At 32.4% G+C, this 27,771-nt stretch overlaps 1 protein-coding gene across 1 annotated transcript; it reads left to right on the top strand.

The window, feature by feature from the left end:
* The first annotated feature begins 9,374 nt into the window (after positions 1-9,374).
* On the top strand, positions 9,375-27,543 carry SYCP2 (synaptonemal complex protein 2). Its single transcript, XM_032198530.1, has 30 exons — positions 9,375-9,479; positions 10,594-10,746; positions 11,800-11,899; positions 12,892-13,010; positions 13,754-13,849; positions 13,980-14,052; positions 14,157-14,214; positions 14,776-14,913; positions 15,006-15,154; positions 15,260-15,363; positions 15,880-15,998; positions 16,758-16,794; positions 17,449-17,513; positions 17,617-17,674; positions 18,972-19,013; positions 19,135-19,303; positions 19,688-19,752; positions 20,608-20,790; positions 21,376-21,562; positions 21,987-22,237; positions 22,353-22,532; positions 23,301-23,382; positions 23,849-24,010; positions 24,352-24,479; positions 25,067-25,161; positions 25,241-25,340; positions 26,158-26,216; positions 26,513-26,591; positions 27,063-27,119; positions 27,472-27,543. Exons 1-30 carry the CDS (start codon positions 9,375-9,377, stop codon positions 27,541-27,543), a joined length of 3,285 nt encoding a protein of 1,094 aa, XP_032054421.1.
* Positions 27,544-27,771: the final 228 nt, after the last annotated feature.

Raw genomic sequence — 27,771 nt, 5'->3', positions numbered from 1 at the left:
GGGAAATGGCGGGCTTTTCCCCCTGTGGCGGTGAGGTGAGGGCCGCCATGCTGGCCGGCCTGCGGCAGCCTCGCTGCCGGCTACTCCCAGGAGGGGCGCGGCGCGGCCGGGGGCAGTGCGGGGACAGTGCGGGGACAGTGCGGGGAGCCTTCCCCTCAGTAACGGGGCGCTGGGGGGGAAATGCCGGTGACTCCGGGTGTTCCGAGGGCCGAGGTGCCGCGCCCCCGTCGAGGAGGAGGCACCTGTGAGGGGAATTGTGTTCGATGCTTTGGCTTCTCTGACTAAACAAGAGACAAGAGAACTGTGAGGTGATAGCAAAGGCTGCCCTGTAGGAAGGTGCATTCGTGTACTGGAAACAAGTGTGGAAAAAAATCACCCTGTATATATTGTTTCTGCATTACTTAGGAGAGTGAAAATGACGTGTACTTTCAGTTACTTCTTATACAGAAGTCGTCCCCTGGTTTTAATTGGTATTTCCCTTTGTCTAGTTCTGTATAACTTATGGGATGGGGAGACCAAAACTGCACATGGTAGATCACTAGATACACATCAACATACAAAGCATCAAAATATTGTTTTATATATTAACTCTATCTAAAAGAAGTACTTTTTGTGCGCTTTAAATTTTTACAATAACACTTAGAAAACTTAATTCAAGATATTTTTGTTTTGTTTGGGTAGCAATAGGCATCTCAGAGTCCATGACTTGATATCATTAAGAAGGCTTTCTCCACATATGCATTACCACATTTTTCTTAAATAATTTCATCTACCCGTTTATGACAAGGCCCTTCAGGAGTTCTGCCGTTGGCTTTCCTATCTGAATGACCTAGTGGTGATGGTACAATCTGCCATCCTGCTGCACTTTCCAAGGTCAGGAACAGTGCTGCAGAACCTCTGCCTTGCCCTCCTTGCTAGAGCGGATCGTTGGTTCTCCTCTTTTTCAATTTTAAGCAATTGTTTACCCATGAAAGGAATGCTTACCTTAGCTCCCAAGTTAATTTCATATTTAATATATTCCTGACTCGTTAATTACTGAAACCATGTTTGCAAAACTTACTGGAAGTCTGTGTCAGTGAATCGTGTTAAGTGACGATTGTTCCCTTCTTATGCAGCTGAGTAGATGAACTGCCAAAATGGCAGCCAGGAATGAGACTCAGGTATGTGCCTATAGATCAAAATATGACTATTCATTGTTTTAATTACTAACTTTAAGCACCTCTTTTGGTATTTAACTAAAAGTAAAATTTGCAGTATGGCAGAGTGTGTTAGGAAGAAATTTTCTGTTGACATACGTTAGTGCTAAGAAGCTGGTTGGAAAGCAAGAGTAACTGGAAGTTTTTACTGATGAAAATAATTCATATGCATTGGATATGAATGGCTTAACCAGTCGGGATGATAATTAAGATCGAAATGTTGAAATCTGCTTATAATTGCATTAGAAAGAGTAGAGAGGCAAAATAGTTGAGGAAACATGTAGTCAATATACTAATACCGTTTGAAGTCACTAACGGGTAACTAGGAAATGCAACTTTCTGAATGTACTAAGAAAAGGACATAAACACAATAAGCACTTATGTAAGCACTTGTTTGTAATATGAGGAAAGAAAAAAAAACACACAGTTAAGGAAAAGTTGCAAAAGTAACTATTTGCACGATTAGTATGTTAGATATGGTGTTTTGTACTTCAATTTTTACACTTAATGATTTTGTGATTCAGTGTGTTTGCTGAGAATCTAGCAGACTACATGAAAAACATATATTAAACCTTATTAAATCAAGATCAGTCCTGAGCATACATTAATAGTGCTCTATTTTCTTTTACTCTTGACAGTTTGAAAAGTTAATCGATGAAGCTACAAGAAGAAAAGATTTTGAATTGCTAGAACAATATCTGGAAACAGAAGAGTATGAAAATGTTTCTCACAAATGCAGCAAACAGTTTGTCAACAAACTAGACAAGCTTCTGTGTCAGGTAGTGTCAGTGGTACATGAGAATGATATATGCTGCCATTGTAATAGCCTGAAAAATATTGCATTTGACTTGTTTTATACCAGTAGATGATTTGAAAAACTGAAATAAAGTCTAAGAACAAAATCTCTATTTGAATTGTGATTAGGGTGGTTTTTGAGAACGCAATGATTAACTAAATGTAACATCTAGTTACTAAACTAGTAACTAAAGCTAAAATCATCATAATAATTTCAATTTCAGGAGCTTGACAAACAAGAATTCAAAACTATTTCAACTTTACTAAATTCTCTTTGGAAATGTGGGGAAAAAATCAGCATAGCCGGCGAAGATGGGCTCCCAGCAATGATAAAATATGGTCTTATTGGAAAGATAAGTATAACCATAAACCATACAGGAACTTCTGAAAAAATATTAAGTAATATTTTAATACAATGTACAATACAAAATACATAAGTAATGCTTCAGTATTGAACAGCTTAGTATTCGATTTAGGCTTTGATTACCTTCTGAATTGAGAATTTCTTACAATTTCACAACAAACATTACTAATATAAAAATGTTTTTAGACAACCAGGTCCTTGTAAAGTGATACTGCTCTATTAAAGTGGAAGTTTGGCAAATTATGCAATACATAATTACTTGTGATAATGTTTTTGAGTCAGGAATTGTAATTTTCTCATGCAATTTAGTATTTTTTTGGTGAATACAACAATAATATTGTCCCTGTTCTTTCAACAGATTATAGTCCTATTCTAATTATTTTCTGTTATTTAAATGTGTACGTTAAATAACTTAGGCATTTGTAACTCAGTATATTAAATATACTGAAAAAAAGAAAACCCCCACTTCCTTAATGCTTTAATCAGAGAGTTCACTGAAGAAAGTTAATGGCAATGTCAGAAAGTGACTCTTATTCAATTGCCTACTGAACTGCTTTTTCCAGAAAAGTGTCAGTAACTTCCTGCTTCTACTCACACCTGCAAACACTTTTTCAGTCAGCCACCATCCATTGTTGGCTGTTTTGTCTTGTGACAGCAGTTGCAAAAGTAGATCTCCAGTTTTTGTGTTAGAAAGCCACAGAAATGACTTACTAACGGATTTCAGGACTGAAACAACCTGAGTGTGAAATTTCAGTCACTCTAAAGTGTGCTCAGGATGGTAACTGTTGTTGTTGTTATTTTAAACTTTGTATAGTTCGTTTGATTTTGTGTAAGTATAATACAAACTTGTATTTCATGCAATTAAAATACCTTTGCTTTTATTTTCTCTTTACATGGTTAATTGGTTTGAAAAGGTAAAAGGAATTTTGATCCTTAGAGGAAATGAAAATAATAAAACCCTTACAACTCTGGCTGAAGATTTCTTCAACATATTGCTGGTAAAAATATGTTGACAAATAAAATCCATTGTGTGTATTTGTGAAAATTAATATTAGTAGTTTCATGACAAAAAGACTTTGAAACATTTTTCCACTTACCATCCTTCTAAGTTAATGTTACAATTACTTCCAAAATAGATTACAAGTGGATAAATACTTTGCCTGTATTCTTACTCATTACTATAAAGAAAAAAAAAAGTTTTTAGTGAACAAAAAATTGACACCTTGGTTTAATTTTTTATTGCAAAATTAGCAGTATACTAATCTGTAATGCAGAGACACAAGCTTTGTAAGATCGATGAGTTTATAATAGAAAAGGTCTCCTGTATTCCTCATTAGGGATGCGATAATTTTAAAATCTGAAATGTTTTTTGATTACTTGCTTTAGGTACAATGACCTAAATTTTATGCTGTAATATTTATAGTGCTTTTTTCTTGTTTATTGTAGGCTGTGTATGATAGCAGACCTGAAGGTGAGCTTAAACAAATATACTCTAGATATGGGAGTTAAAATGTCTACTTTTAAAATTATTAGTGTTAAAATAACTCATTACCTATGGAGCCATCTAAAGGCAAGGTAGGTCTCATTTGGGCATGTATAATAAGGCTTCATGATTAATGTAAGTATTCCACTTTTCTACATGCTGCGGTTAGTAAACTAAAATAAAAGGGCTTATCCTCAAGAGTGCTATTCTGTGCATAAAGAACCTCGTTTCTCTTTCATGTATGTTTTTTTTGTTTAAAAAAAAAAAAAAGCTTGAATGTCAAGTGTAACTGTGTAACTTTGATTGTTTAATTTAAGGTTTCTGTACTGACAGGTTTTCTTTGTAACTTGTTAGTATCTGTAATAAAAGGATGAAAACATCTATTTAGTGATGGCAACTAAATGGAGGCTTTATTAGAAAGAACCATGTTTCTAACAGCCACAGTACTCCATAGCACAGTAGTATGTCTTTTTGGATATTGTCTTCACAAATATCACTCTTACTTTTCAGTGAGGTAACACTAGTGACAGAAAGACCATTTGGCTGTCACTGTCAAAGTGATGATTCCTTCCTTGTCCTTGGGAAGACATAATCCCAGGGTCAGAATTCTCTCTCAGAACTGAGTTACAGTGTGATGATGAGCTCCATGCACAGGGGACTCGTGCAGTGAGAATGCGATAGAAAGGCATGTAAACATAGAAAGACATACCTATGATAAATTGAAGTACTATTCCGTCTTGCATCTTCACTGTGAAGTTTAAGGCAATTGTTTTTATATATCAATAATCCTATATGGAAAGAAAGACGTGCTATGCTTACACCTGCATATAAGAATATTTTTCCAAATGCTGGGTGAGGGGGCACCCTAAACAAACTGATAACCTTAAATCTATTTTTTCTCTCCTCCTTAGGTAAAATGCAAATGTTAGAAAATTTTGTTTTGAGAACATGTACCCTCATTGCGGATGTAAGAATTAGTATTTATGTCCAGCAGGAGGTAAACATTTCCTTTTTTTAAGCAGCAGTTTTCTGTTTAGTGTTTAAACTGGCTTTGAAAAGATAGTAATTTAATTTTGCAAATCCTATTAAAAAAATAGTGTTGTAGTATAAGAAGGATGATTTAATATCTTTCTGAGATGCTCGTTGTCATTTATGTTTTTAACAACTTTCAGCTGCCGACCCTTATTGTTGCTTTGGACAATCAATTACAAAATGGTGGTAGAAAGATTCTGTTGCAAAAGCTATACAAATGCATAGAAAATAAGACACTAATATAGTTACTATAAATATATTTGAGAATGTAATAAATACTTTAGATGCTTGTGGGACGCTTGTATGCCTTCTAGAGTACTCAAGAATTCCTTGTATTTATTTTACTTAACATCATTTTAACATCATTTTTTTCAGGTTTTTCTTCCTCTTTGAAGAAAGGAAAAGTTTTTTGTTGCTTTTTTGTTGTTGTTGTTTTATAATTGTCTTCTTTAAAGGCTATATCTCAAAAGCACAGGCTTTTTAAAGCAAATTTGAGGTATGCCACAGCCAGCAATCAGCTGCAGACAGAATTTAGCTCTGAAAGTTTGTTGCTATGTTTAACCCTTGCAAATAAGAAACATAAGAAACATAACCCTTTAACAACCAATACTCACATTAAAGGTAATGTTAGTTACGGAAGTTCAGGTAGTTATATTAAGATAGATACCATTTAAGGTCAAACAGGACTTTTTTTTTTAATTTTGCAATTACTTATTCATGTTATTTTCTTCAGTCATATGAAATGCTTTATGTAGGCCCTAAATGCAGGTAGAGAATAATTTAAACTTAAGCAATTTACTTAATATTTAATCCTACTCGTTTTTTTCCACTCTTCTTAGGTAGTAAGAAAACTTAATTTAATGCTTGACAACATGCCTCGAGATGCCAGGAAAAAGATATTTTCTACAAAGGAAATGCTGCCTGTCATGTAAATAATCTTTGGTTTATTTTATTTTTTTAACCGTGACTATAATACATACAGATTAGTCCCTGTTTAACTCATTTTTGCATTTGCTGTTATGTAGCCAAGGGCAGTGCACAGGTATTCTCATAGTGTTTTTTTTCCCCTTACAACCCTAAATTGCCTCATTTTCAATCTGAGTTAGGTTTTATTTCATCCCAGTTGTCTTTAAACAATTACTCTCTTAATTATAAGGATGTGTATAGAGCACAGTGAATCATTCACTGGAAGGAATGTCTTTGTGTGTTTGGAAACTTTTTACAGCATTTAAAAACCAAAAACATACACATCAGGTGCTTCACTTCTCCAGTCTTGTTTTCAGTTGTATGTCCTTTGCAGATCAAAGACATCCCCTCTGAAGTCTGGTAATTCAGCTGAATCAGGGTTTCAGCTCACATACCAACAGTTTGTAATTAAGTAAACTTTTTTTTTATGCTTTTTTTTTTTTTTTTTTTTTCTTTTTTGCTGTCATAGTTTGACAAAACTGCTTACTTTTGCAGGAGTGACATGGGTAGGAGAATTTTGGATGCTGGAGGTGAGCATGGTTAATAAACCTACTACTGAGCTTAAAAATTACATGTAGACCCCTTCAAAATTGAGAAGAATACCTTTAGAAACTGCAGAATGTTGCAGTTACAGTCCTCTGAAGAATAAAATATTGCATGAAAACAGCCTGCAAACTGGAATGTATCAGATGTATGCAGAATATAGCTAACTTGCTGAAGCTTTTGGTCCTCTCTTCTAGCAAATAAGTTTTAAAACAGCAAAGATCAGAAGGAAATCAATCTTTAAGCATAGTAAATTGCTAGCCATGTTCCATATTACTATAACTTCTATCAGGGATCACTTCGGTTTCCCCCCATTCAAGTGAAAGTTGAAGATGTCTTATCTCTTCTTTATGTGCTTAGTGTTGCTTTGACGTTCCTTGAGAGATTGACTGAAATTTTATTTTGAAACATTAAGTTGTTCAGTCATCCTTATTCCCATAATACTTTATCCTTTATGGATTACATGCCTGGATTTAATGTGATGTGTAATACGAAAAGTTCAGCACTGCCAGTACTAGTTTCTTATGTAATATTTTTGGGGGGAAATCAGTAGTATCCTTAAAATTACTATTCCTGCAAAATGTATTGTGTTGTAGACTATGATCTGCAAGTAGCCATTACAGAAGCTTTATGCAGAATGATACCTGAGAAACAAAGAAGGGAACTGGCTTGCCAATGGTTTTCCATGGAGTTTGTGTCCAATGCATTTAAAGGAATTAAAGATTCGGAGTTTGAAACAGTAAGTCATATGAAAAATGTTTCCATGGAGGTAGACTTTTGTTTTTACACTTATTCAAGAAATGTCTCTGTTTTAATAGGACTGCAGAAAATTTCTTAACCAGGTGAATGGCATGCTTGGAGACAAAAGAAGGTAAAACTGATTTTTTTTTTTTTTTTTTTTTTTTTTTTTACACTAGTATGTTTTCTTTTCTGGACTCAATGGCTGTTCATTGAGAGTACCCTTTATGTCAAAAAAAAGTGTTTTTGGTGAACACTGAATTAAAACAATACAAGTAAATAAGACTAATATAGCAGTGGTATTAAGTCAAGGAACTGTAGACAGGTGTTTTTGTGTTTTGTTCTGTTTTCAAAGCATTAATTAGTAAAGAAATACTGTCCTTTGGCATATTGCCACAGGAATTATCTCCTCTATCTAGATGTTAATTTTATGTAATTCCTACACTTTGGGAAAAAAAGACAAACAATGTCAGCTCAAATAAACTGTTCGCTAAAGAACATTCAGCTAAGTGACTTCTTTTGCTTACTGTGATCTCTTAATTTCTAAAATACATAAGTTTTGCACTGAAAGCAATCCGTTTGCTTTGTTCAGATATGCAAAATTTACATCATTTTATTCTTTGACAAAATACGCTTTTCTTACAGGGTTTTTACGTATCCGTGCTTATCAGCAGCTCTTGATAAATATGAGGTAAAATGCAGACTTAATCATATATCCATAGATTTTTATTTGTGCAGATGAAGTATTTCTTTGCCTTGTCGTTCAGAGAAGTAAGGATTAAATAAGATTTTTCAGGCATACATATGAAAGTCCATGTATTTGTAGTTTGTCAACCTGTAACACAAAGCCTGTTAGCTGGTATAAATTGTTATTCTTAGCTCTCATTCTTTTATCTTAATTTTTCTGTTCAGCTACAGATACCATTAGATGAAAATCTTGAAGAATTTTGGATTGATTTCAACATTGGTAGTAGAAGTATATCTTTCTATGTGGCAGCAGATAATGCAGTAAGCAAAGTTTTGTCTGTCGCACTTGATTCCTCTAAGGCAGTAGATGCACATGGTTTCAAGTATATAAAATGTGTTTCCCTACATCAACATGTTGAAATTATATATGCATCTGGAGAGAAACAAAAAACATATATATATAAACATATATATATATATATATATATATATAAAGATATATATGATTTGGTGCAGAAATAGGCAAATGTGGCCAGTAAAAATTGATGTCATTGTTATATCTTTTTTAATGCATTGAGGTAAAAAAAAAAAAAATCATAGTAATGACCAATACTGTTTGTGAACAATTTAATATAACATAGTACATGTGAACAAGATGCCATTTAAAAATTACAATCATAGAATCAAATGACAGTTTAGGTTTTAACTCAACCATTTAAATGAGTATTTCTACCAAAGATCTTCTGAAAGATTGCTGTCTGTTATAAATGAAGCTGATGTTCATTGTCACTTCTTCTAACAGAGGCTGCAGACAGCTGAAAATATATCTTGACTGAATAGCTTTCTGGTCTATGTATTCCATTTAATTGTAATATATGTTTTTCTTTTCAAAATTATGTACTTTTTTATATAAGGATCATCAATGGGAAACAGTCATTGTACCAGAGGAAGAGGTAGTCCAGTACAACCTCGAAGGTATTGGCAGTCATGAATGTGATCTTTTGTTATACACTAACTTGGATTTTCAAACTGATTAATAATAAAGTACTGACTCAAATTCTCAGCAAAGCAAAATTCTCATTGAAAACATTACAGGTACTGTTTTTATATAATTACACTGCAGTCTTATTAGCATTTTAGGCACGCAGGTGTGATTTAATTAAAATAATTTTAACTGATGTCTTACAGTTATTTTAATGCAAAATAAAGCATAAAACAATGTTTAGTATTTTTCCTTTCAAATGTCTTAGAATGGTTTTGTAAATACCTATAATTTGCCTGCAGCTGTAATAAGTAAACTTCAGAAAAAATCTTACAGGTAAATATATAGAATAATTTTTTTTTTACTGGTTTGAGTCTTGAATTATTTCACTAATAACGTCTATTATAGGTTAGACAGAATTAAATAAAACATCTTAATAGCTTCACTGAAGCATACAAATAAGTATCATGTGTTTACAAATATTACATGAATGGAGATAAAAATTCTAATGAAAATACTTTCTGCAATTTTGTTTTTTGTCCAGAGAAAGATTCAAAAAAATTATTAACGATAGATCTAAAAAGCCCGATGAGTGTGGGTAATCAAGAAGGAGAGAAAATTTTTTTATATTTTGATTCTATCTTGGAAATCAAAGATGTAACCGGAAAGGTTTATGGATTAAGTAAATGTAAGGTAAGATTTAAACACTCTTCCTAACAGTTTTTATTCAATTTGAAATGATATTTCATTGCCATATAAATGTTGTTACAAGTGTGATTATTTTATCGTTATCTATTTATACAGATAGTTTCTGATTAACATTGCCACTACAGAGCAGCATTTCTCCCATGATCTGTTAAGCTTCAGTAAAGTTACCTAATAAATTTAAAAATAATTGCAACAAAAATGAAGAGGCTGTAAAGGGTTCGCTGTCAAGTTTTGCATATGCAAATTAGCATTTTGCATATATGACTTTGCAGAAACACAGGAAGTAGACGCTTAAACATACAGAAGTCTAGCATAAATGACTCATTACCATTCACGTACCCTCCTATGAATTGATTCACTTAATTAAAAACTTTTAGCCAGCCATAGCTTGCTCCTTGTTGCAAACTACTTTGCCCTGAACTCTTCCTGACTGAGAAACATGTGAGCAATGGAGCTGCTGTGAACTTGCAAGAATCTGTTTTCCCCTCTAATCTGATTTCAAACACTACTTCAGACTTAACTATTTTCTTTGTGTTTCTTGTTTTAAAGAAGTGAGCAAAATGTTTATTTTACATAATGGTTACTCACTTTGTAGGGATTTAGTAAGAAGCAGTCTTCGTCAGTTGCCAAAACAACTGTGCATGTTGTCTTTGATGAAAGTGGATCCCAGGTATTTTACTTCAGTATACTGAGATGGCTGTTTTCTTTTTGTTGTTTACTCTTAATTCTTAGCTAATTATGATCATTCACCATAAAACAGTAACTTTTGAAACACCAATGAGCAAAGATGGCTCTAAAACCAATTAAATGATTTCTAGTAAGTGTGAATTGTATCTGATTTGTATCCTTTTCGGAAGGAATCATTAATATGTGGAACTGTGATTCGGTAAACCATTCTTAGGTAAAGTAACAGATCGGATACTTTTCAAATGCATATAAGCTCCAAAGTTTATTAAAATCTACAGTGAGGAAGGTGTTACTCAAGGTAAATATTTTTTTTGATTGTGTGTTTATATGTATAAATATAAAACGTTATATTATTTTGGATTTATATTTATGTGTGTGTTTATATAGAATTTTGATAATGTGTGTGTGTTAGGTTCTGGTACCAGAAAGTCAGTTTTCACCACATTTGGAAGAAAAATCTGAAGAGGAGAAACTCAGTAAGTACAAAACACAGCAACTTCCAGGGACACAAAGGACTCTTTGCGCAAACAACAACCAAGATAAACACAAAGGTAGTTCCTCCAAGGTAAGCTGGAGAATCAGAACAGAAAAGAATACATAAATAAGTAAACTTAAATGTTTATATACTTTAGAATATAAAAAACTATTATTTTAAAATTGGAGTATAATACAGATTTTGATTTCCCTATGACTTTTCACTAAGAAGTGTAAATCCTTTTTCAAAAAAGTTTGTCATCATTACTGTTATCGTTTTAAAATGCATAACAAAGAAAAGAGCAATTTTTGGCATTATTTAATAGACCATTATCCTTGTAGAATTCTCCTTGGAGAAGAATGTTTTGAAGGTATGCTTAGATATCTTATGCAAAAGTCAAGTATAGCTTCTGAAGACTAATTAATGATCAGCAATAGTACTCGCTCTAGTTAGCGACAAGTCCTATGCACTGGGTGTTCACAGATGTTTACAAAAAAGCTCTGATGTTGTTAAGATTAATCCTGTGTCGTGATTAACCAAACCACAATTTGATGGGCCTGTCCCTGTGCATAGCTGATTCTCTGGTTTAAACTGGGAGGGGTGGGATTGTGAAGCCTGGTATTTCTTTTGCTACATAGTTCTATAAAATTGTGAAGTTATAAATGTTAGTTCCAGTAGAACCATAATACTACAGATATGTTAGGAGAAAAAGATGAAGCCATGTTGCCATTTCTTCGTAATGCAATAGTCATGCAGTGCATGTCTTGTCAGAAGTTTTCTTCAGTAGACCTGTTCCTGAGGTTCTGCTGGTTTATGTGATAGGTTTGTGGAAACTCCTGGAAGTCATCTTGGTTTCTTTGATTGTTAACAAGGGACAGGATTTGGCCTTGTACTGTTGAATTAATTTAGGAACAACAATTGCTGCTCTCAGTTAAAAACCTTTAGTTTCAAGTGTTATGGTGAACTTTTTTATGGAAAGAGAACTGTGTAAAAAAAAAATCCGTTTCATTGACGAGTGTAGCAAGAACAATTGTCATTTCAATAGCAAAGTGTTCAAAGACTCTTGGAAATAGATTTTCTAAAAACTTGTGTTGTCATCCTTAAGTCTGTATATTATGGTCAAGTGTTTTTTTGTGTCTCAAGATAACCACATCTTGTAAAAGGAAAGTGTCTGAAGCATCAGTGCTTATTCCTGGAACTACAAGATTTCCCACACGGAGCCCACTGCTATTCGTTAGTACATGTAAGTTTACAAGTACTTTAAGGGTAAAACTAAACTACAAATAGTCTTTGAGATGGCTGGTTGAGATAACATACAAGGATGAACTGTAATCCACTGCAGAACTGAAAATGAATAATAGACTTCATAAAATCTCCTTAGCAGGTGCTTTAAACTTGAAATTTTTAAAGGAGGCCACTTGCTACTGTTCCATAGACAGAATAGCATTCTAAACAGCTGAAAGCCACCTATTGGTTTTACTGCAGCTGTCAGTATGCTGTTTTTGCTGGAGCAAGCTGAGAAGTCAGCTTGTGAGGAAAAGTAGGAAATAATGGATCAGAAGGTCTGTCACAGACCCAGTGCTTCCAATGCTTACTTCAGAAGTGCTTTTTACAGAGAAAAGGATAAGAAAGATACTTTCCTTTATCACAAACAGGAGTCATCACTTTCCTACTAACAGTTCTACTGTAATAGATACTTTCTAAAGAAAAGGGAGAGACTTTTAAGACAAAGGCCAACAAAGGCTGGAGATAAAGCTGGTGGCCAAACAGCGTGACTTAACAAATCTAATTTTCTGTCTTTAATGGTCTCAAATGCAGCAATATCCTTTGTCAAGTGTATCCATGTGTCATACAAATTAAAAGAACAGAGGATAGAAATGAAAGCATTTTAATTAGGATGGAACAATACAGAAATTCTGTAGCTTTTTTATTTGGAGTTTACCACACTATCTGACCCAGCCAAAATGTATTACAGTAAAATATTAAACAGATGAGTAAGCGTTTTCTACAAGAGCCTGGCTGTAAAAACATTGCTTGCCTCCAGATAGCCACCATTGGCTCATTAATCTCCTTAATAACATAATTGAAATCAATAAAATTATTAAAGATGGATAATGAGTTGATATCAATGCTACTCAGCTTTAAAAAAAGTATATGCAATAAATGAGATCATGGGCAATGCTCTTCATATTGATCAAATACTAGAATTGTAACATGTCTCTTGTTTGCTTTCAGCCACTCCTTGTAAAGGACGGTTTAAATTACCTTTGAAAATGATGAGTTCTGCTGACAGGTCTAACAGTAATGATGTAAATGAGACCAGAACAAAAAATGTCTATAAAGAACCTACTGGAGTATGCATGCCATCTGTAGCTAAGTCTTTCTCAGATTAACATTAATCTGTATTCTAATATATTCTTAGTTTGTATTTTGGAGAGCTAGAGTTTCGCAATCAGTAAATCACTGTTAGAAAATAGCGTGTTACATACACAATGTATTATTGCCCTCTGGATTTCAAGTTTAATCATTCTAAAGTCAGACTGAATTCTTGCAAAAATAGCCAAAACTTGCATTCAGTCATTAGTTCTGACCCATAAACTTGCTTCTACTAGCAACCACAGTTCTTCCTTTGTGTATAATGTGACAATAGTGTATACATAAAATCTCAGTTACGTAATGTTGATGTAGACTTAAAGAACGTATAATACAGTCAGCTACAGTTGTGAAATGGTAACATCTTCAGGTTATAGCATTTGTATCATCAGTTTTAGAGCATCTGTGATCAGGCATCCATTAAAATCTAATAGAACTACATAGGTATCACTGAATAACTGCAGTTTGAGTATGTGTATTTTTTGGTTCTTTTCCAATTAACAAAGACATCAAACTAACATTTTTATTTTATTTATATCTTTGAATGTTTTTTTTCAGATTCAGGTCAAATCCCCAAGAATGGGACTCTGAAGCAGATATAGCTATGCTTCAGAAAAAGGCTTTATTATATAGAATGTGTAGTTTAGAATACTTCAAGCATTAGTGGGAAAATTTGTTCTGTTTTTTTTTATGGATTGTAATTGCCATTTATTGTACTTTCTAGAATGGGCAAAGACATGTATCAGATAATGAATTTTCTGAAACAGAACAGAATGTCAGGAAGTCAAAAATCAGAGATGAGACAAAACTACCTGAAAAGGTATTGGAACCACTACTTCATTTAAAAGAAAAAATAATTCTCCGTATTTTTAGGGAGACTGTAAGTTTGATGTGTCTTACTGTTTGTAGTTCTGTGACAGTATTTTATTTTGGATGTTATTCTCCTGTAGGGAAAATGTAATGAAGAAGTTTTAAAAAATATAGATGAGGCAGAAAATGGGGCCACCAGAAAGCAAGCCTTAGGCAAGTAATTTCACAAATGTTGATAGTCCTTACTTTAATTTTTTTAATCTTGTCTTTTTTTTTTCTTTCAAAAATGATTGATAACAAATTAATGTCTTGTTTAGATGATGCACTAGATATTGTTCCTGATTCTCAGCCAACAGGGAGAAGCAACAAACATCCGTAAGTATTGCAAAAGAATGCCAAGTCACTGCTGTTTTATGACTTATTTATGACTTGTTTATGACATGAAAAGGTTATTCTGTTGTATTAAACAGATTCACGATTTAGTTAGTCTTTGATTGCTTTGAGAATAATACTCATTAAGAGAAAGAGTAACATTTAGTAGTACCACAGAGAGTAACTCTCTCAGATGACATCAGAAGGTAAAATAAATATGGCATGGGATTACATATAAGTAGGTGAACTGTGTCATAAGAAGCAGCAGACTTCATCTAGTTCTAACTCTTGTAGACACACCACAGAATTATCAGGGTTCAAGTTTAATGGTGGCCATTGGGTATTGCTGCCTTTTTGAAACTGACTTAATGTGTATTGTTTGTGAAGGTTTGCCATTTAACAGTGCATTGGTTAATTGAACAATGGTAGCAGGCTTAGCGCTAATGTAAAATGCACTGATATCTATAAGCCATCGCTATTTTCCTATATTGTGATGTACATTTATTGTAATTCAAACACACTTTCTAAAATTTACTGATAACAGGATGGTATCATTTCTATTAGACTGCCTGGTCTTTTGGAAAGTTCTTCTGATAAAAAAAGAACTTGGAAAAAAAGAGCGTGTTCTGTTCCTGAGAATACTATAGCAACTGGTAGCAGGCAAAAGTTAAATCTGTCATCAGGACCTACATCCCATACAGGTTATGTTCATATTTTGTTAATTGTTAGTGTTAAAAATGTTTGAGATGAATTTTTAACCCATGGCTCTGCTTTCTTTGTATATTAGTTCCTGTTTTTAACGAAAGAGATGTGAAACAAAATGTTTTTTATTCAGTTTGTGGAAATACCTCTCCAGATAAACAAATAAATACAAATAGAGAAAAACAGCAGCAAAATGGAATTCAAATCACGAGGGAAGAAAACTGCAAAATACTGAGTGGACAGTCAAAGAGCATTAATAATTTGGAACTGAAACAGTTGAGTACAGAAATTAAAAATATTTCAACTACTGCTGAAACATTTAAAACATTTCTTTCAGCTAGAGTGTCAGAAACATCTTTGCATTCTGATTTTACAAAATACAGCAATACAGAAGAAGAAGCTGATGTTCTCTCAGGAAAAGAGACTTCAAATAGTAAACAGTCGAAAATGGTGAGAGTTTCTTAACTTCATTTCTTTGACGTGTAATTAAGGTAATTGTCAAATTTCCAGTATCCCAAAATTCTCAAAATGTATTTTACTTTGATTTACTCTCAAACTTATTTTTACATTATTTAATTCATTCTTTATTAGTTGAAAATCAATGTCAGGTTAACAGTTCATTTTCAGTGTGATCTGTTTAAGAATATCTTACTCTGAATTTCTTTTTTAAAATCAGACTTTTTATTAATAATTCTTAAATATGCAGCTCACTTGTGCTTCACATGCAGTGCTCATTCATTCACTTCCAAATGTCAGAGTACACAGAAACAAAACATTTAAAACAAAATATCTGCTAACCTCATGTCTTATGGCCCACTGTATGGGCAATGCAACAGAAGATTTTCAAACAAATGTTACTTAGAACATCTAGAAGGCTTTTGATTACTGGGAAGCAGTAGTTCTGTTGCAGCTTTACCCTTTTGTTGCATGGGTTCAAAGCTGAATATTCAACACTTATTTTTCTAGAAAACAAAGTCTAAAGAAATGACAGATGCAACAAAATCACTAATTAGTAAAATCAGCGACAGATATAAAGAAAAGACTAACGAGAAAAGCAAAACAAGAGACTCCTCAGGTTTCGACAGGTATGATGTAAACTATATACTTTTATGGTTGTTCCTTTGTGTGGAGCTTCATCTGCAATCTACTTCTCTATCTACAGTTATTGCACATCAGCTTTTATGTGAATTTTTGTTAATTTCTGATAAACCTTGTGGTACAAAAGAGGTAAGTAGTTGTAATAGCTGAAATAAGGCTGTTGGAAATTCCATTTGGTGTTTTCACTCATTCATTCACAGAACTTTCCCTGGAGAGAATTTAGCTGGAATAGTTAATGATCACAGCATATACTGAGTGTCTCTATCCTATCTTCTTCATTCAGGATTCAAAATTGGATTAATTTATCAATTTTCTGATGATCAAAAACGTTCCTAGTTCTCTTCTCCTGAAACAGTTGGCTGTTAGTTTAAATTAACAAATTCTTAAATGGGAAGACTAGTCTTACCTTGCACTGATAAGTGGAGATGTACGTTACATATCCTCCTTTCCAGTTTGATGCTAACTCGATAAAAAGAGAATGGAGTAGTTGTTAGGCTACTTCACCTTCCGAATGTTTTGGATAGTGACTTGGAAGACATGCATGATGTGTACATAGCTGCTATAAGTACATAGGTTTTGTAAAGCACAAAAATAGGTGGGAGCTGATCTATTTTTAGCCACTTGCTTTACTATTTAAATGCCTGAATACATTTAAATTTGTATTACACAAGGCTTATATTTGCATAAACAGTATTTTTATATATATTCTAATTAGGATCTAACAAAATGTATCCTTATTTTTTCAGACCATGTTTAAGTAAATCTTGTTTCAGTGTTAATAAGGTAATTGGAGTTACCGATTTAGTTCCTTTTTTTCTTAACAAACGTGTGCATATATGATGGCATTTACTAGATGTAAATCGAAAGCTTACAAATATCAGTGAATGTTAAACAACTCTATAGAAGTTAATGTTAATTCTGCATTGAATGTTAACTATCTAAACATACTTTATATATATGTTCTTTTGTTTTCTGGAATATTATTTTTATGAGCAACTGTTAGCCAGAGAAACCCCAATTAATTTCTGTTAACATATTCTGTATTTGAGTCTGTTTCCTTGTAATATAGACTCTTTAATTTTGAGCATAACAATACTAAACATTTACAATTAAAATGCTGTAGTAATCAAGCTGGTCTAAATGAGACTACAGAATCCTTAAATGAGATCTAGCTAGGATACAGAAACTACTCCTAATATTTGGGGGTGGGGGGAAACAATTGATGTGAGGTTTAGTTAGTGTCATTAAAGGATAACTTCTAACAGATTTAGGTTCTACTAACGCTTTTTTACATTTGCATTATTGCTAATCAAGTGCAAGTCTGAGAAGTTCTAGGTTTTTCCGTAAGTTCATGCTGAAAAACTTGTTTTGTGAAATGACAGTTTGTACAAATGCGTAGTCCCAATTTGACATGAGTAAATTCCAATTTATGTCTAGGAAAAAGTTCAGAATAGAAGCTTAAAAACTACTACTTTCCTTGATACAACTTCTGGTCATATTGTGTAAGTAGTTAAAACATTTTCAAACAAAATTTATAATTACCCTTATCAAACTATGAGAAATATTAATTTATGTACTTACAGAATTGATCTCTGTGTCTGACAGGGATGATGTCTACAACTTTAACGTCAGTGGGTTTGATGAGCCTACAATAAAGCTAGGGGTAAGAATATAGTTGAAACCGATATGTAATGAATAGAATGTAAAGCAGCTCTATCAAATGAAAATTATGTCTACTGAAAGTATAGTTAACATCTAAAAATTCAAATTAGTGTCACTGAAGGGTGTGGGGGGGAAAATAGTTTGCTAAGTTCTTGTTTTGTACATAAGTACCTCCGTCACTTTCAAATGTATAATGATGTATGCTATCGTAAGATTCTGGCCACTTTTCTGAATTAAGAATGAAACAGTTTGTAGGAAGTATTATGTATCTATTAAAAGATATAAAGAAAAATCATTATCGCCTTCTTTCTAACGTCCCATCCTGTAAAGACATCTTTTCCTAGCTGTGTGAGTAACAAGAAAATGGATGACAAGAGACAATGTGTTGCCTTTTATGGCTAAGAGGAGCCTACCGAATAGGTGAAGGTAATGGTTGAAAGGCAAGTGGTTGGAAGCAAATGTATTAGCCGGAGATACGCAAGTTTTAGTCAATTCTAGATGGTTTTAATTACCAGCTCTGTTCTTAAATAATTTCTAAGATAGAAATTAATCATAGCAAGTTAATTGCTGAGTACAAAAACTGAGCAGAAAAGCCCTTAATCATGTTATCTGATGGCCTGTTTAATTTTGCTTAAACTGTATCTTGAATGAAATTTGTCATTTATTCTCATTTGTGTTTTTTAGATCCCAGACTGTCATGTTAAAGAACAGAATGTTCGTACAGATCCAAAGAAAAAAGGGTAGAGATGTTATGTTGTGTCCTAGTCTCCTGAGGATAAGCAAGTATAGTACTGTCTGCATTCCCCAGCATTCCATTATGACAATCCAGGGAATGCATACATGACATTATTATCTTGACTGTTGTTTTTTCAAGCTGTAAACATAGCTGCTATCATTTCCTACTCTATTTCATTATTTTCTTTTGGAAAACATATCTAAGTTTTCTATAACCTGATAAAAATGAAAGATTGTGTTTCATGATGAAAGCAGCTTTAGTATTCATGGAATACTACAGGGATTTAACCTCCTAAACAGAGTGGGGTAGTTCTTGGTTAATGCCCTGCTTGCAAATGGACTTACTTCTAAGTGTGATGTTACTGATCATTAGCAAATACACGTCCTTTAGGGATAAGGTGAACAGAGCTTTCCAAAATAGATTTGAGAAAAAAAGCAGGTACATCTGTTTGATTCCTTAATCCATACATCATACAAATAGCAGAAAGATTTACATGTTGATTTATTGTTTAAAGGTGTTTTTTCTTTTTTTTCTTTCTTTTTTTTTTTAATCAAGGAATCCAGATGAAATTAAAACTAGCACTGAAATGAAAGCAGGAAAAAAAGTAAGACTCAGAACTTTGTGGAAACAAAACAATTTGTCTTCCTGTGTTTAAATACCAAGTATGTAAGTGAAAGGAAAATTAAAAATAAATGAGTAACTTAGAAGAACTTTTTTTTTAATAGACTAGAAACAATCGGGACAAGAAGCATCTCTTCAGTGACACAGACACAGAATACAGAGGTGATGACAGCAAGACAGACATCAGCTGGCTGCAAGAATCAAAATCTAAACCCCAGTTAATCGATTATAGTAGAAATAAAAACTTAGGGAAATCAATAAGCACAGGCAAAAGTAAGAAACTTTCTTCATATTTAAATGCGCTGCAATAAAATTTGCCCATAGACACGAACTGTACAGCATGTAATGTGCTTTTTTGTATATATGGTAGGTTTTAGTTGTCCTGTTTCCAAGGATGAGGACATTGTAGATTAATTATCCTAATCATTTAGGAAGGTTAATTTCGAAAAGGTCTGTATTTCAATATGGAAAATTATTGTAGACAGTGAGGCTGTTTTCAAGAAGAAACTTCGGATTTTTACATAGTGCACTGAAGGCAGTTTACTAACCACATTCATAGGCATAAAAGTGATTTCATGATTTTACTGCTAAACTTTGAAATGTTGAACATTTTATTATGATCCTGTTTTATTTTCTAACTTTGTGGTGTAACAGCAGATAAATTCTCTGAACCTGCTTGCCGGATGGATACATCTAAAGGCAAAACAGCAAAAAAGAAAAAGGTAAATGTAAATTTGCAACCTGACTTCTAATATTCTAAATACCTTAACTCACTAGAACAACTATTTTAAATTTATTTCATAAATATATGCAATTTCTCCATGCTTATTTCAAAATCATTGTATAAATGCAATTAGCTGTTTTCGGGTACTATATTTTTTAGATAGTATTTAGGAAGTATTTCTGGTGTAATACTAGCTGTGACTTGGAATGATTATTGTCTATCAAGACGTTTTGTTACTTAATTATTGATTATGCTTATTTACTGCTTAATAACAATCAACTCCACTGAATAGGTCATTAGCTGTTCAGTGAGCGTTTTCATGTGGCTAATATGCTTAATTGCTTTTTAATGACTATGAGATTATAATTCCTTTAAATGAATATAGGTAATGTACTGAAACTGAGAAGAAAAATGTTTGATGTTAGTAAAGAATAATAGTTGAAAAATATTGTAAGCCTATTGAAATTGGGGGTGCAATGAATTATGAGCGATTATGAGCATGGTTATGGAAGACACTTGTAGATATTTGTAAGCTACAGCTTAAAGACAAATAAAAAACTATCATGTTAGCCTGCCCCGCAAAACCACTCTTTGGTGTCTCAGACTGTACACTAATCATTCAAATCTATGTAATGTTAGTAGCTTAAAGCTATTTATATTAACACAGTGTAAATTGTGAACATGAAAATATCACTATATGTAGGTATCAATGGTGGTCTAGTCCATGTAAATGAAAACTGAAAAGGTCTTAAAGTACCTAATTAACCAACATTGAATCAGCCTACTGTTTACTCTACTATTATCACTTATTAAATATTGTGATATAAATTGAGAAGTTTTTGTTATTCTGAAGGAAACTGAACGTAAAAAACAAGCTCCAAGACAAGACAAAATGATAGAACAAACCTATAGAACAAAACGACCTCGAAAAGCAGCATTAGCAAAAAATTACAAAGAGCCTTCCAGCTCAGAGGAGTCAGAGAGTGAAAGGGAGTATTCAGCATGTACCTCTAAGAAAGAGAAATCAAAAATACAGGTATACAGTTGCACTGTATCTTAAAAATGTACTTCTACTCTATTTTTTGAAATAGACTCTGGTCTACTTTTTACTTAGACTTTAGTAAGCCAGAGTGTTATTTGAGGTAATGTTATGCCTATTCTGTATACAATGGAAAATGCTGACTTGATAGAAGGTATGTCAATGCCTTTGTTGAATATCTAAGTAGGGTTTTTAGTAAATTAAGCGATGACAATTGTTAAATAAAACTTTTTTGTTTCTTTTTAGCATAACATTTCAATATATACGGATAAACCATTAAACTTCATTGGTTAAATCCTGAAACATCAGTATTTGTCTGTAATAGTTAAGAACTTTATTAGAATAGAAATTCAGGTGCTGAATTATGCAAATTCAATGCTTATTGACATTAGAACACCTGATGCCCTTGTGAATTTAAGTACTTCCAATGATCTTCCTATTTGGTCCTTGTGTTTGTTCAACTGTACACGTAGATAATACACTCTTTACATATATATGTATATATATATATATACACATATATATATGCTTATATATGTTTATGTGTTTAGCAGTGCTTATATACACTTCTTATTTTAATAGAAACCTATGAATGAGGAAAACAGAGATTGTGATCAGCAGAAGAAATTCCAGAATACTGTATCTTTGGAGCCAAAGATAGTAGTAGACTATGTAAATAAAGCGTTTATTAAATCAAAGAAGTCTGATGAAGAAAAGGAAATTGAAATGTCATTACCTGAGAGTCCAGCATCTCTTGAGACAATGAGAGGTATGTATTTTGATTTTTTTGTATAGAAATACCATGTCAAATGTTGGAGCTTAAATTAAGATTATCACAGTAATAAAATTTTATGTTTAATTCATGCTCTTAAAATGAGATCTCCCAATTCAGTGTGTATACCACATAATTTAAGAAAATATATTAGTATGTCATTACAACTTTTATAGGTTTGTATAGTTGTTTGACATCAGCATAATACATTTATGTAATACATAAGTGAAAGTAGGCTGTTAGAATTAATCTGGTAATGTGGAGGATGCAAAAAGTTCAATGTGGTAAGAATTATGCCAATATGTAAAATAAAATTTCACCCATCTGACACTTCTAAATAGCTAGAGTAGGGACAGTTGGCAGTATGGGGCTTTAACATAGTATCATTCTTCACGCTTACAGTTCGGTCACTGTTTTCTAGGTGCTGAGAGATTATCAGAGGGAGATGTTTCTCAAGAGCATATTTCTATTGAAGGATCGCCAGGTCTTCAGGAGTCAACACCAAAAAACAAGGAAACATTAAACTTCGGGAAAGGAATCTCTCCTAATAATCTCTGTCCACAAAAAAAGAGTTTTCAAAGCATGTGTCTAAATCAGTCCCCTGAAATAACTGTTAAAAAGTTAACAATTGGAAATAAAAGTTTCTCGCCAGTTATGACTGCATCGTCTTTGGTAAGAATATTAAAGTTTCTCTACAGTTATTTTAACTGATGATGTTTCATTCAGCTGCTATATATTACGCTCTTGTGCATCTCATTTCAATAATGATTTTGTTATTTATGCGTAGCTCAACTTAACTCCAGTAACCCCATATAAAACTGTCAGTGGAAAACATACAAAGGAATCTGTATCTGAAACATGTGATGCTAATGAAAATTTGAGTTTTAGACATGGCTTTTCAGACAAACTTTCTGTTGAAGGAAAGCTACAAGATATCACTAAAGCTATCATCAAAAATAAAAGAGAGGTATGTTACTAAATCCATTCCTCTACAGAAAAGAGTTGCAGCTTCTTTTCATCCATTATATCTACATTGCAGTTGGTGAGATTTTAGGGGAATGGATCTTTCTTAATGTTAAACACTTGATATAATGTGTACTTGTTAATTTTTATATATTTGAAATAATTTACTTCTGAATTGTGTATCTGACAGATACAGTTACAGGAATTGTGTATCTGACAGATACAGTTAAAGAACTGGGTCCCAACAAGACCAATTATTAATACCTTCAAAAAAGAATAAAGCAAATATTTTAATCTTGACTTTCAAAAAGTAATAAAAGATCTTTTATAGATTACATAATTATGACATTGGCATGGAGAAATTCTTGGGGTGGATAAGTGCTCTCAGTAATAATGTATTACTTGATATAACTTGTAGCACTGACAAATAAAAACAAACTATACCTTCAACCCATTTTTGTAAGTATTTTTTCTGGTGAAAAAAGCACTAGTGACTCCACTGAGAAATAATTTTTGCTTTTTGTACTGTTGCAAGAAACTGACCTTATTGGGCATTTATCTTACTGCTATCATTATGTATTAATATGGTAAAGATTTTATTTTTCTCTTTGATGTAATGAGACTTAGTAGTAATTCACGTGTTTATTTTTCCTTCCTGTAGTTGTGTTCCCGTTCATAGTTTATTGAAAAGCAACATAAATGTGGATTTTTGACAAAGACTTCTAAAAGCACTTTGTTGTAGAAGCTAATAAATCAATGGCCTTTCTTGTAGGAACCATCTCCATTATCTGTTTCCAGTGGAAGTAAAATACAGTGTTGGAGTCAAGAACGTTATGGCCCTGTGCATGAGTCAGGTACAAACACTAAAGGCAGCAGACTTTCTGTGTGTGTTAAGAACAGTTAGGAAAAAACATTTATTTGCCATAGAAAAATGTCACAACTCTTTGATTTTTTTTTCTTTTTTATTATATTTTCAGTATTGTTCAATTCTTATTCTTATTTTCTCTGCTGTTTTAAGTCCTCCAAAAAGACTGAAACATGGGCTCCAGCATGTAGATACTCTAAAGAGTAGCTGGTCTCTTAAGAAAGAGATCAAAAAGCATTCCCGCCGATACTGGGGAAAAAATGGGAAAACATGCTTATACCTACTGAACATGCCCTTTATAAATGCAATGCTCCTTAATTCTTATATGGTTCTTGAGTTGTAAAGAAACATACTGCTAAAGTTTTGATCCAAAGGGATCAAAACTATTCTTTATCTTGCACTGTCATTGTTGTAAATAATCCTAAAGTTAAGCATTGCTTTCATGTTTATTAAAGGACCAACTATACATACATTTCTGAAACGAAGGTACCAGAGTGATACAGAAAGCCATTCTGATGAAGTAGAAACAAGCAAAAATGAGGAAAAGAAAAGAACCAGAAGAACAAAGTTGCAGCCTAAAAAATTATTTAAAAAGGATGACACGGTTACTTACAGAGGTTAACTATGAAATGAAAGTTGATTATAGTTATGCAAAAGTTGAAAATAGCATAATAATTTAAAGTTTCAACCAAAAACAGTAACATCCATAAAAAAAAAAAAGTTTCAAAGAAAAAAATGCCAAAAAATAAAAAAGAACTAAATATTTAGAAACTATCTCCATTTAAAAAGTCAGAAAATTGATTCGAAAATAGAAACTAGCCCCAGCCATTTAATTGGTGCAATTAATCTGTATTTAACAAGAGCTTATCTAGATTGTAACTACAGATAGGAAACTTCTTCATGCTGAATCGTGACATTACCATTATTTATATATATATATATTTTTACATTTCTTCAGTGTCTGAAAGCTTATCTACTGTATCTGTAAATGATCCATCTGTTTTGGGTGAGGATGTCTGGGAACCTGGTTATTCAACTCTAAGTATGTGTCAGAAGTTCCAGAAAGAATTTACTAAGAAAATGGAGGCAAGACATTTTATATACAATATTAGTTGTGTGTGCAGTTACATGTGCATATGAATAATAATCTTACACTGTGGAATTTACTTAAAAAAACATGAAGATAGCTAAGTGCATAGAACTTCAAGAAATCATAGAGTTAAAGTTGCTTTTTAAGTCTTTTTCGATTCGATTATGTACTTAACCCTCCAGTGGTTTTCTTATGTTACTAACGAGACTACTGCATTTTGGTTCTTTTCAAATTATCAACACCATGAATGTGGCTTACCAGCTAAAAGAAAAACATGAGCCTAAATAATGCATTTGTTCCTCTAAGACAGCTGCAAGCACACAGCATTCACTCCATGTGTACTTTATCTATTTTCAGGAAATCTATTTTTCAAGTAGTGTATTTCTAATAAAATATCAAAAACATAAACCCATGATTATTAACATCTCATTAACAGAAAGTTTTTCCTTAAAGTAAAAGGAGATTAAAAAAAAAAATGTACTCACTACTATTAGTATTAGTAATAATTAACAGTACTAAACATAATATAGCTTTTTTCTTCAAGTGAAAATAATCTGAAAGTAATGTTAAAATGTCTTTACAGAGCCGTTCACAAAAAATGGATCATTTTACAAAGCAATCATTAAGAGCTGCCCACCAGCATTTAGCAACAATGAATTACCAGCTTCACGAATGCAGGTGTGTAACAAAATATTTATTTTAAAGCACTTAAAATGCAATGAATATCTTCTAAAGGTAACTCATTCTGTTTTGGTAGGATTAGACAGCTGGACAAATTTCATTTAGTTATCCTTGAGGAAATTGAAAATTTTGAGAAAGATTCTCAGTCCCTGAAAAACGTGGAAAAAGAATTCTTGGTTTGTATTTTAATTACTTTATTATGGGGAAAAATGAGTTTTTATGAAATCTATAGATTGCTCATAGGATCTTTATGTTATTAATTCTAATTTTAAAAAGCTTTTCTGTTCTTCCTTAAATTTGATTCAGATTTTAAATAATGAATCTGAAATGTCTGGATTGGCTTATGTGGTTCTGTAAGAATTTCTATATCACCATTATGTGTTTTTACTTTTTCCTAGAATAAACTACTCATACTATTTCTAACAGGCTGTGTATGCCAATTCATATGCTTTTTTTCAGCTGTCTTTTATTTCAGCTACAGTGTGTAGGCACTTGAAACCAATGTGCTGTGTGTTCTAAGACAAGTCAGTTGCCTGCTACTTGCTGTAATGTAAAATCAATATAATCAATATACAAATAATCATGTTAACAGAAGACTTCAGTAGCTTTTTTTTTTTTTTTTTTTTTTTTTTTTTTTACTCTGAAGGCTTTTCTTTATTATTATTTTTCTTTTAATCACACTTAAGTGTATGGAAAATATGATTAAAACATTATGGATGTTCTTTTCCATCATTTTGAAACTCTTAGGCACAATAGGTTTACAGATTTATGGCAAATTGTTTCCGTGAAAACAGAATTCCTGAAGTGCCTTATCCTGCCAACTAAACTTTTTTTTTTTTAAAAAAAAAAAAAAGTATCTGTGGTTACTGTTTTACTCCTACTAATTCTGTGCTGAGGCTGTGACAATGGGTTATTTTATTCATAATAGATATTAGTCAGTTTTAGTTAAGAAAATAATAGTTACTGCTGACTGTTAATTGTTTTTCTCTCCAGACCTTTTGGAAAAAACAGAAGCAGACTTTAAGTACGTACCTGAAAAATGAGCAACAGAGGTTAGTACTTTTCACTAATGCTGTTTTGAAACTTGTTTTCTTCTGTAAATTCAAGGTTTAAGTTAGGCCAGCTAACTGTTCTTTACACAATTGCTCTCTTCCATAAAATAAGGATAGTAGATGAGATGAGAAAATGAGATTAAAATGTACTGAAAAAATGTAATTTTTCTCCAGTAGGAATAATAATTATTAATGTTTTTAAGTACTATAAAACTACAAATAATGGGATATAGTCTTGATATTTGGGAAATGTTCATATGTAGCAAAACTCTTTGAATTGCTTTTTATTTCTTTAGATTTCAGATCCTTAAAACATCATTTGAAAAGAACATCTACCATAGCGTTGACTATGAAGAACATATTTTTACTTCACAGGTATTACAAGCTTTCAGTTCTTTGCTGTTTTTAATCATATTTGTTTCTTCCACTAGAAAGAAACAATCTGCTAACAGATACCAGTATTGACTTATTTTTCCCCAAAGAATTCCTCATCCTCACAATTACATTAATGCTACCTAGGTATTTTTGTAGCTTTTCATTGTCATAAAATATTTTTACTGTAACACTGTTCAGCGTTTTAGGGCTAGATTTAACCTGTCAGAAGGTATTTGCAGTTATCTAGAAAATTGCTGCAAGGCTTACACTGTATTCTGTGACTTTGTTTACCAGTGTAAGTCATCCAAGAAGGAACAACTCAGATGCAAAAATCCCTTTCTGTAAGCGGGTAGATGCATGTGCATCTCTTTATTTCTCACTTACAAACCATTTAGGGATGTAATTGTCATCTTGAAAATGTTACTAATTGCAAGCAGAGAGGATACATTCAGTATGAGTATCTTTTTACAGATGCATCTTATGAAAGAAGACATGAAAGGACTCCAAGAGAAATTTCTTAAAGAAATGGTAATGAAAGTTACCTTTTCTTTTTATTTATTAATGATAATGTAAGTATAGTTGTTTGAATGTTAGAATTTAAAACTTTAGTAATTTGTTACTCTATCAAGAATAAAAATTAATTAAAATCCTCATATCACTGACATTTTCTAGGTTAAGCCTTTTACTTGAGTGATGAAAGTATCAGGTAGATATGGATATAGTGTTTTATTTCTGAGCCTTAATGTGTTGAATGATAACATGGAAAAGTACCTTATTTTGGATATGTTAGAAGCAGGACACTATGCACCAGAATTACATTACAATATTTTTTAATAAGTTTTATTTCAAATGTGTGATAATTGTAATGCTTTTTGCACAGCAAGAAGAGGAACTGATTAATGTTCGCAGAGGATTGCAGACATTGTTTCTATCAGAAGACCAAGAATTCTAAAGTAATATTTTCAGACAATTTCCTGAAATTTAAGCTGAATATAAAGTCATTTTTAATGTAAAATTTGACAACTAGATTTATTTATTTTATATAAGGAAATAATTGTAATGAAAGTATATTTTCCTTAGTAAGATTAAAGTCTTTTGAATAAGACTTTTATTAGAGAGATTTGGAATTATTTTACTGAATATGCTAAAATGCAATATGTAAATTTTTGGATTTTTAGCA

The sequence above is a fragment of the Aythya fuligula genome, chromosome 16 (assembly GCF_009819795.1).
Source record: "Aythya fuligula isolate bAytFul2 chromosome 16, bAytFul2.pri, whole genome shotgun sequence".
Taxonomy (NCBI): domain Eukaryota; kingdom Metazoa; phylum Chordata; class Aves; order Anseriformes; family Anatidae; genus Aythya; species Aythya fuligula.
Note: the sequence above shows the minus strand (reverse complement) of the source record. Positions and strands in the feature narration are given on the sequence as shown.

Bases quoted from the DNA above. Each gene is read 5' to 3' on its own strand.
- SYCP2 (XM_032198530.1), top strand. From the start codon at position 9,375: ATGAGTGTGGGTAATCAAGAAGGAGAGAAAATTTTTTTATATTTTGAT. The intron at 17,514-17,616 runs GTAAGTAGTTAA...TGTGTCTGACAG, and splicing joins ACAACTTCTGGTCATATTGT to GGATGATGTCTACAACTTTA. The intron at 24,011-24,351 runs GTTAACTATGAA...ACATTTCTTCAG, and splicing joins TGACACGGTTACTTACAGAG to TGTCTGAAAGCTTATCTACT.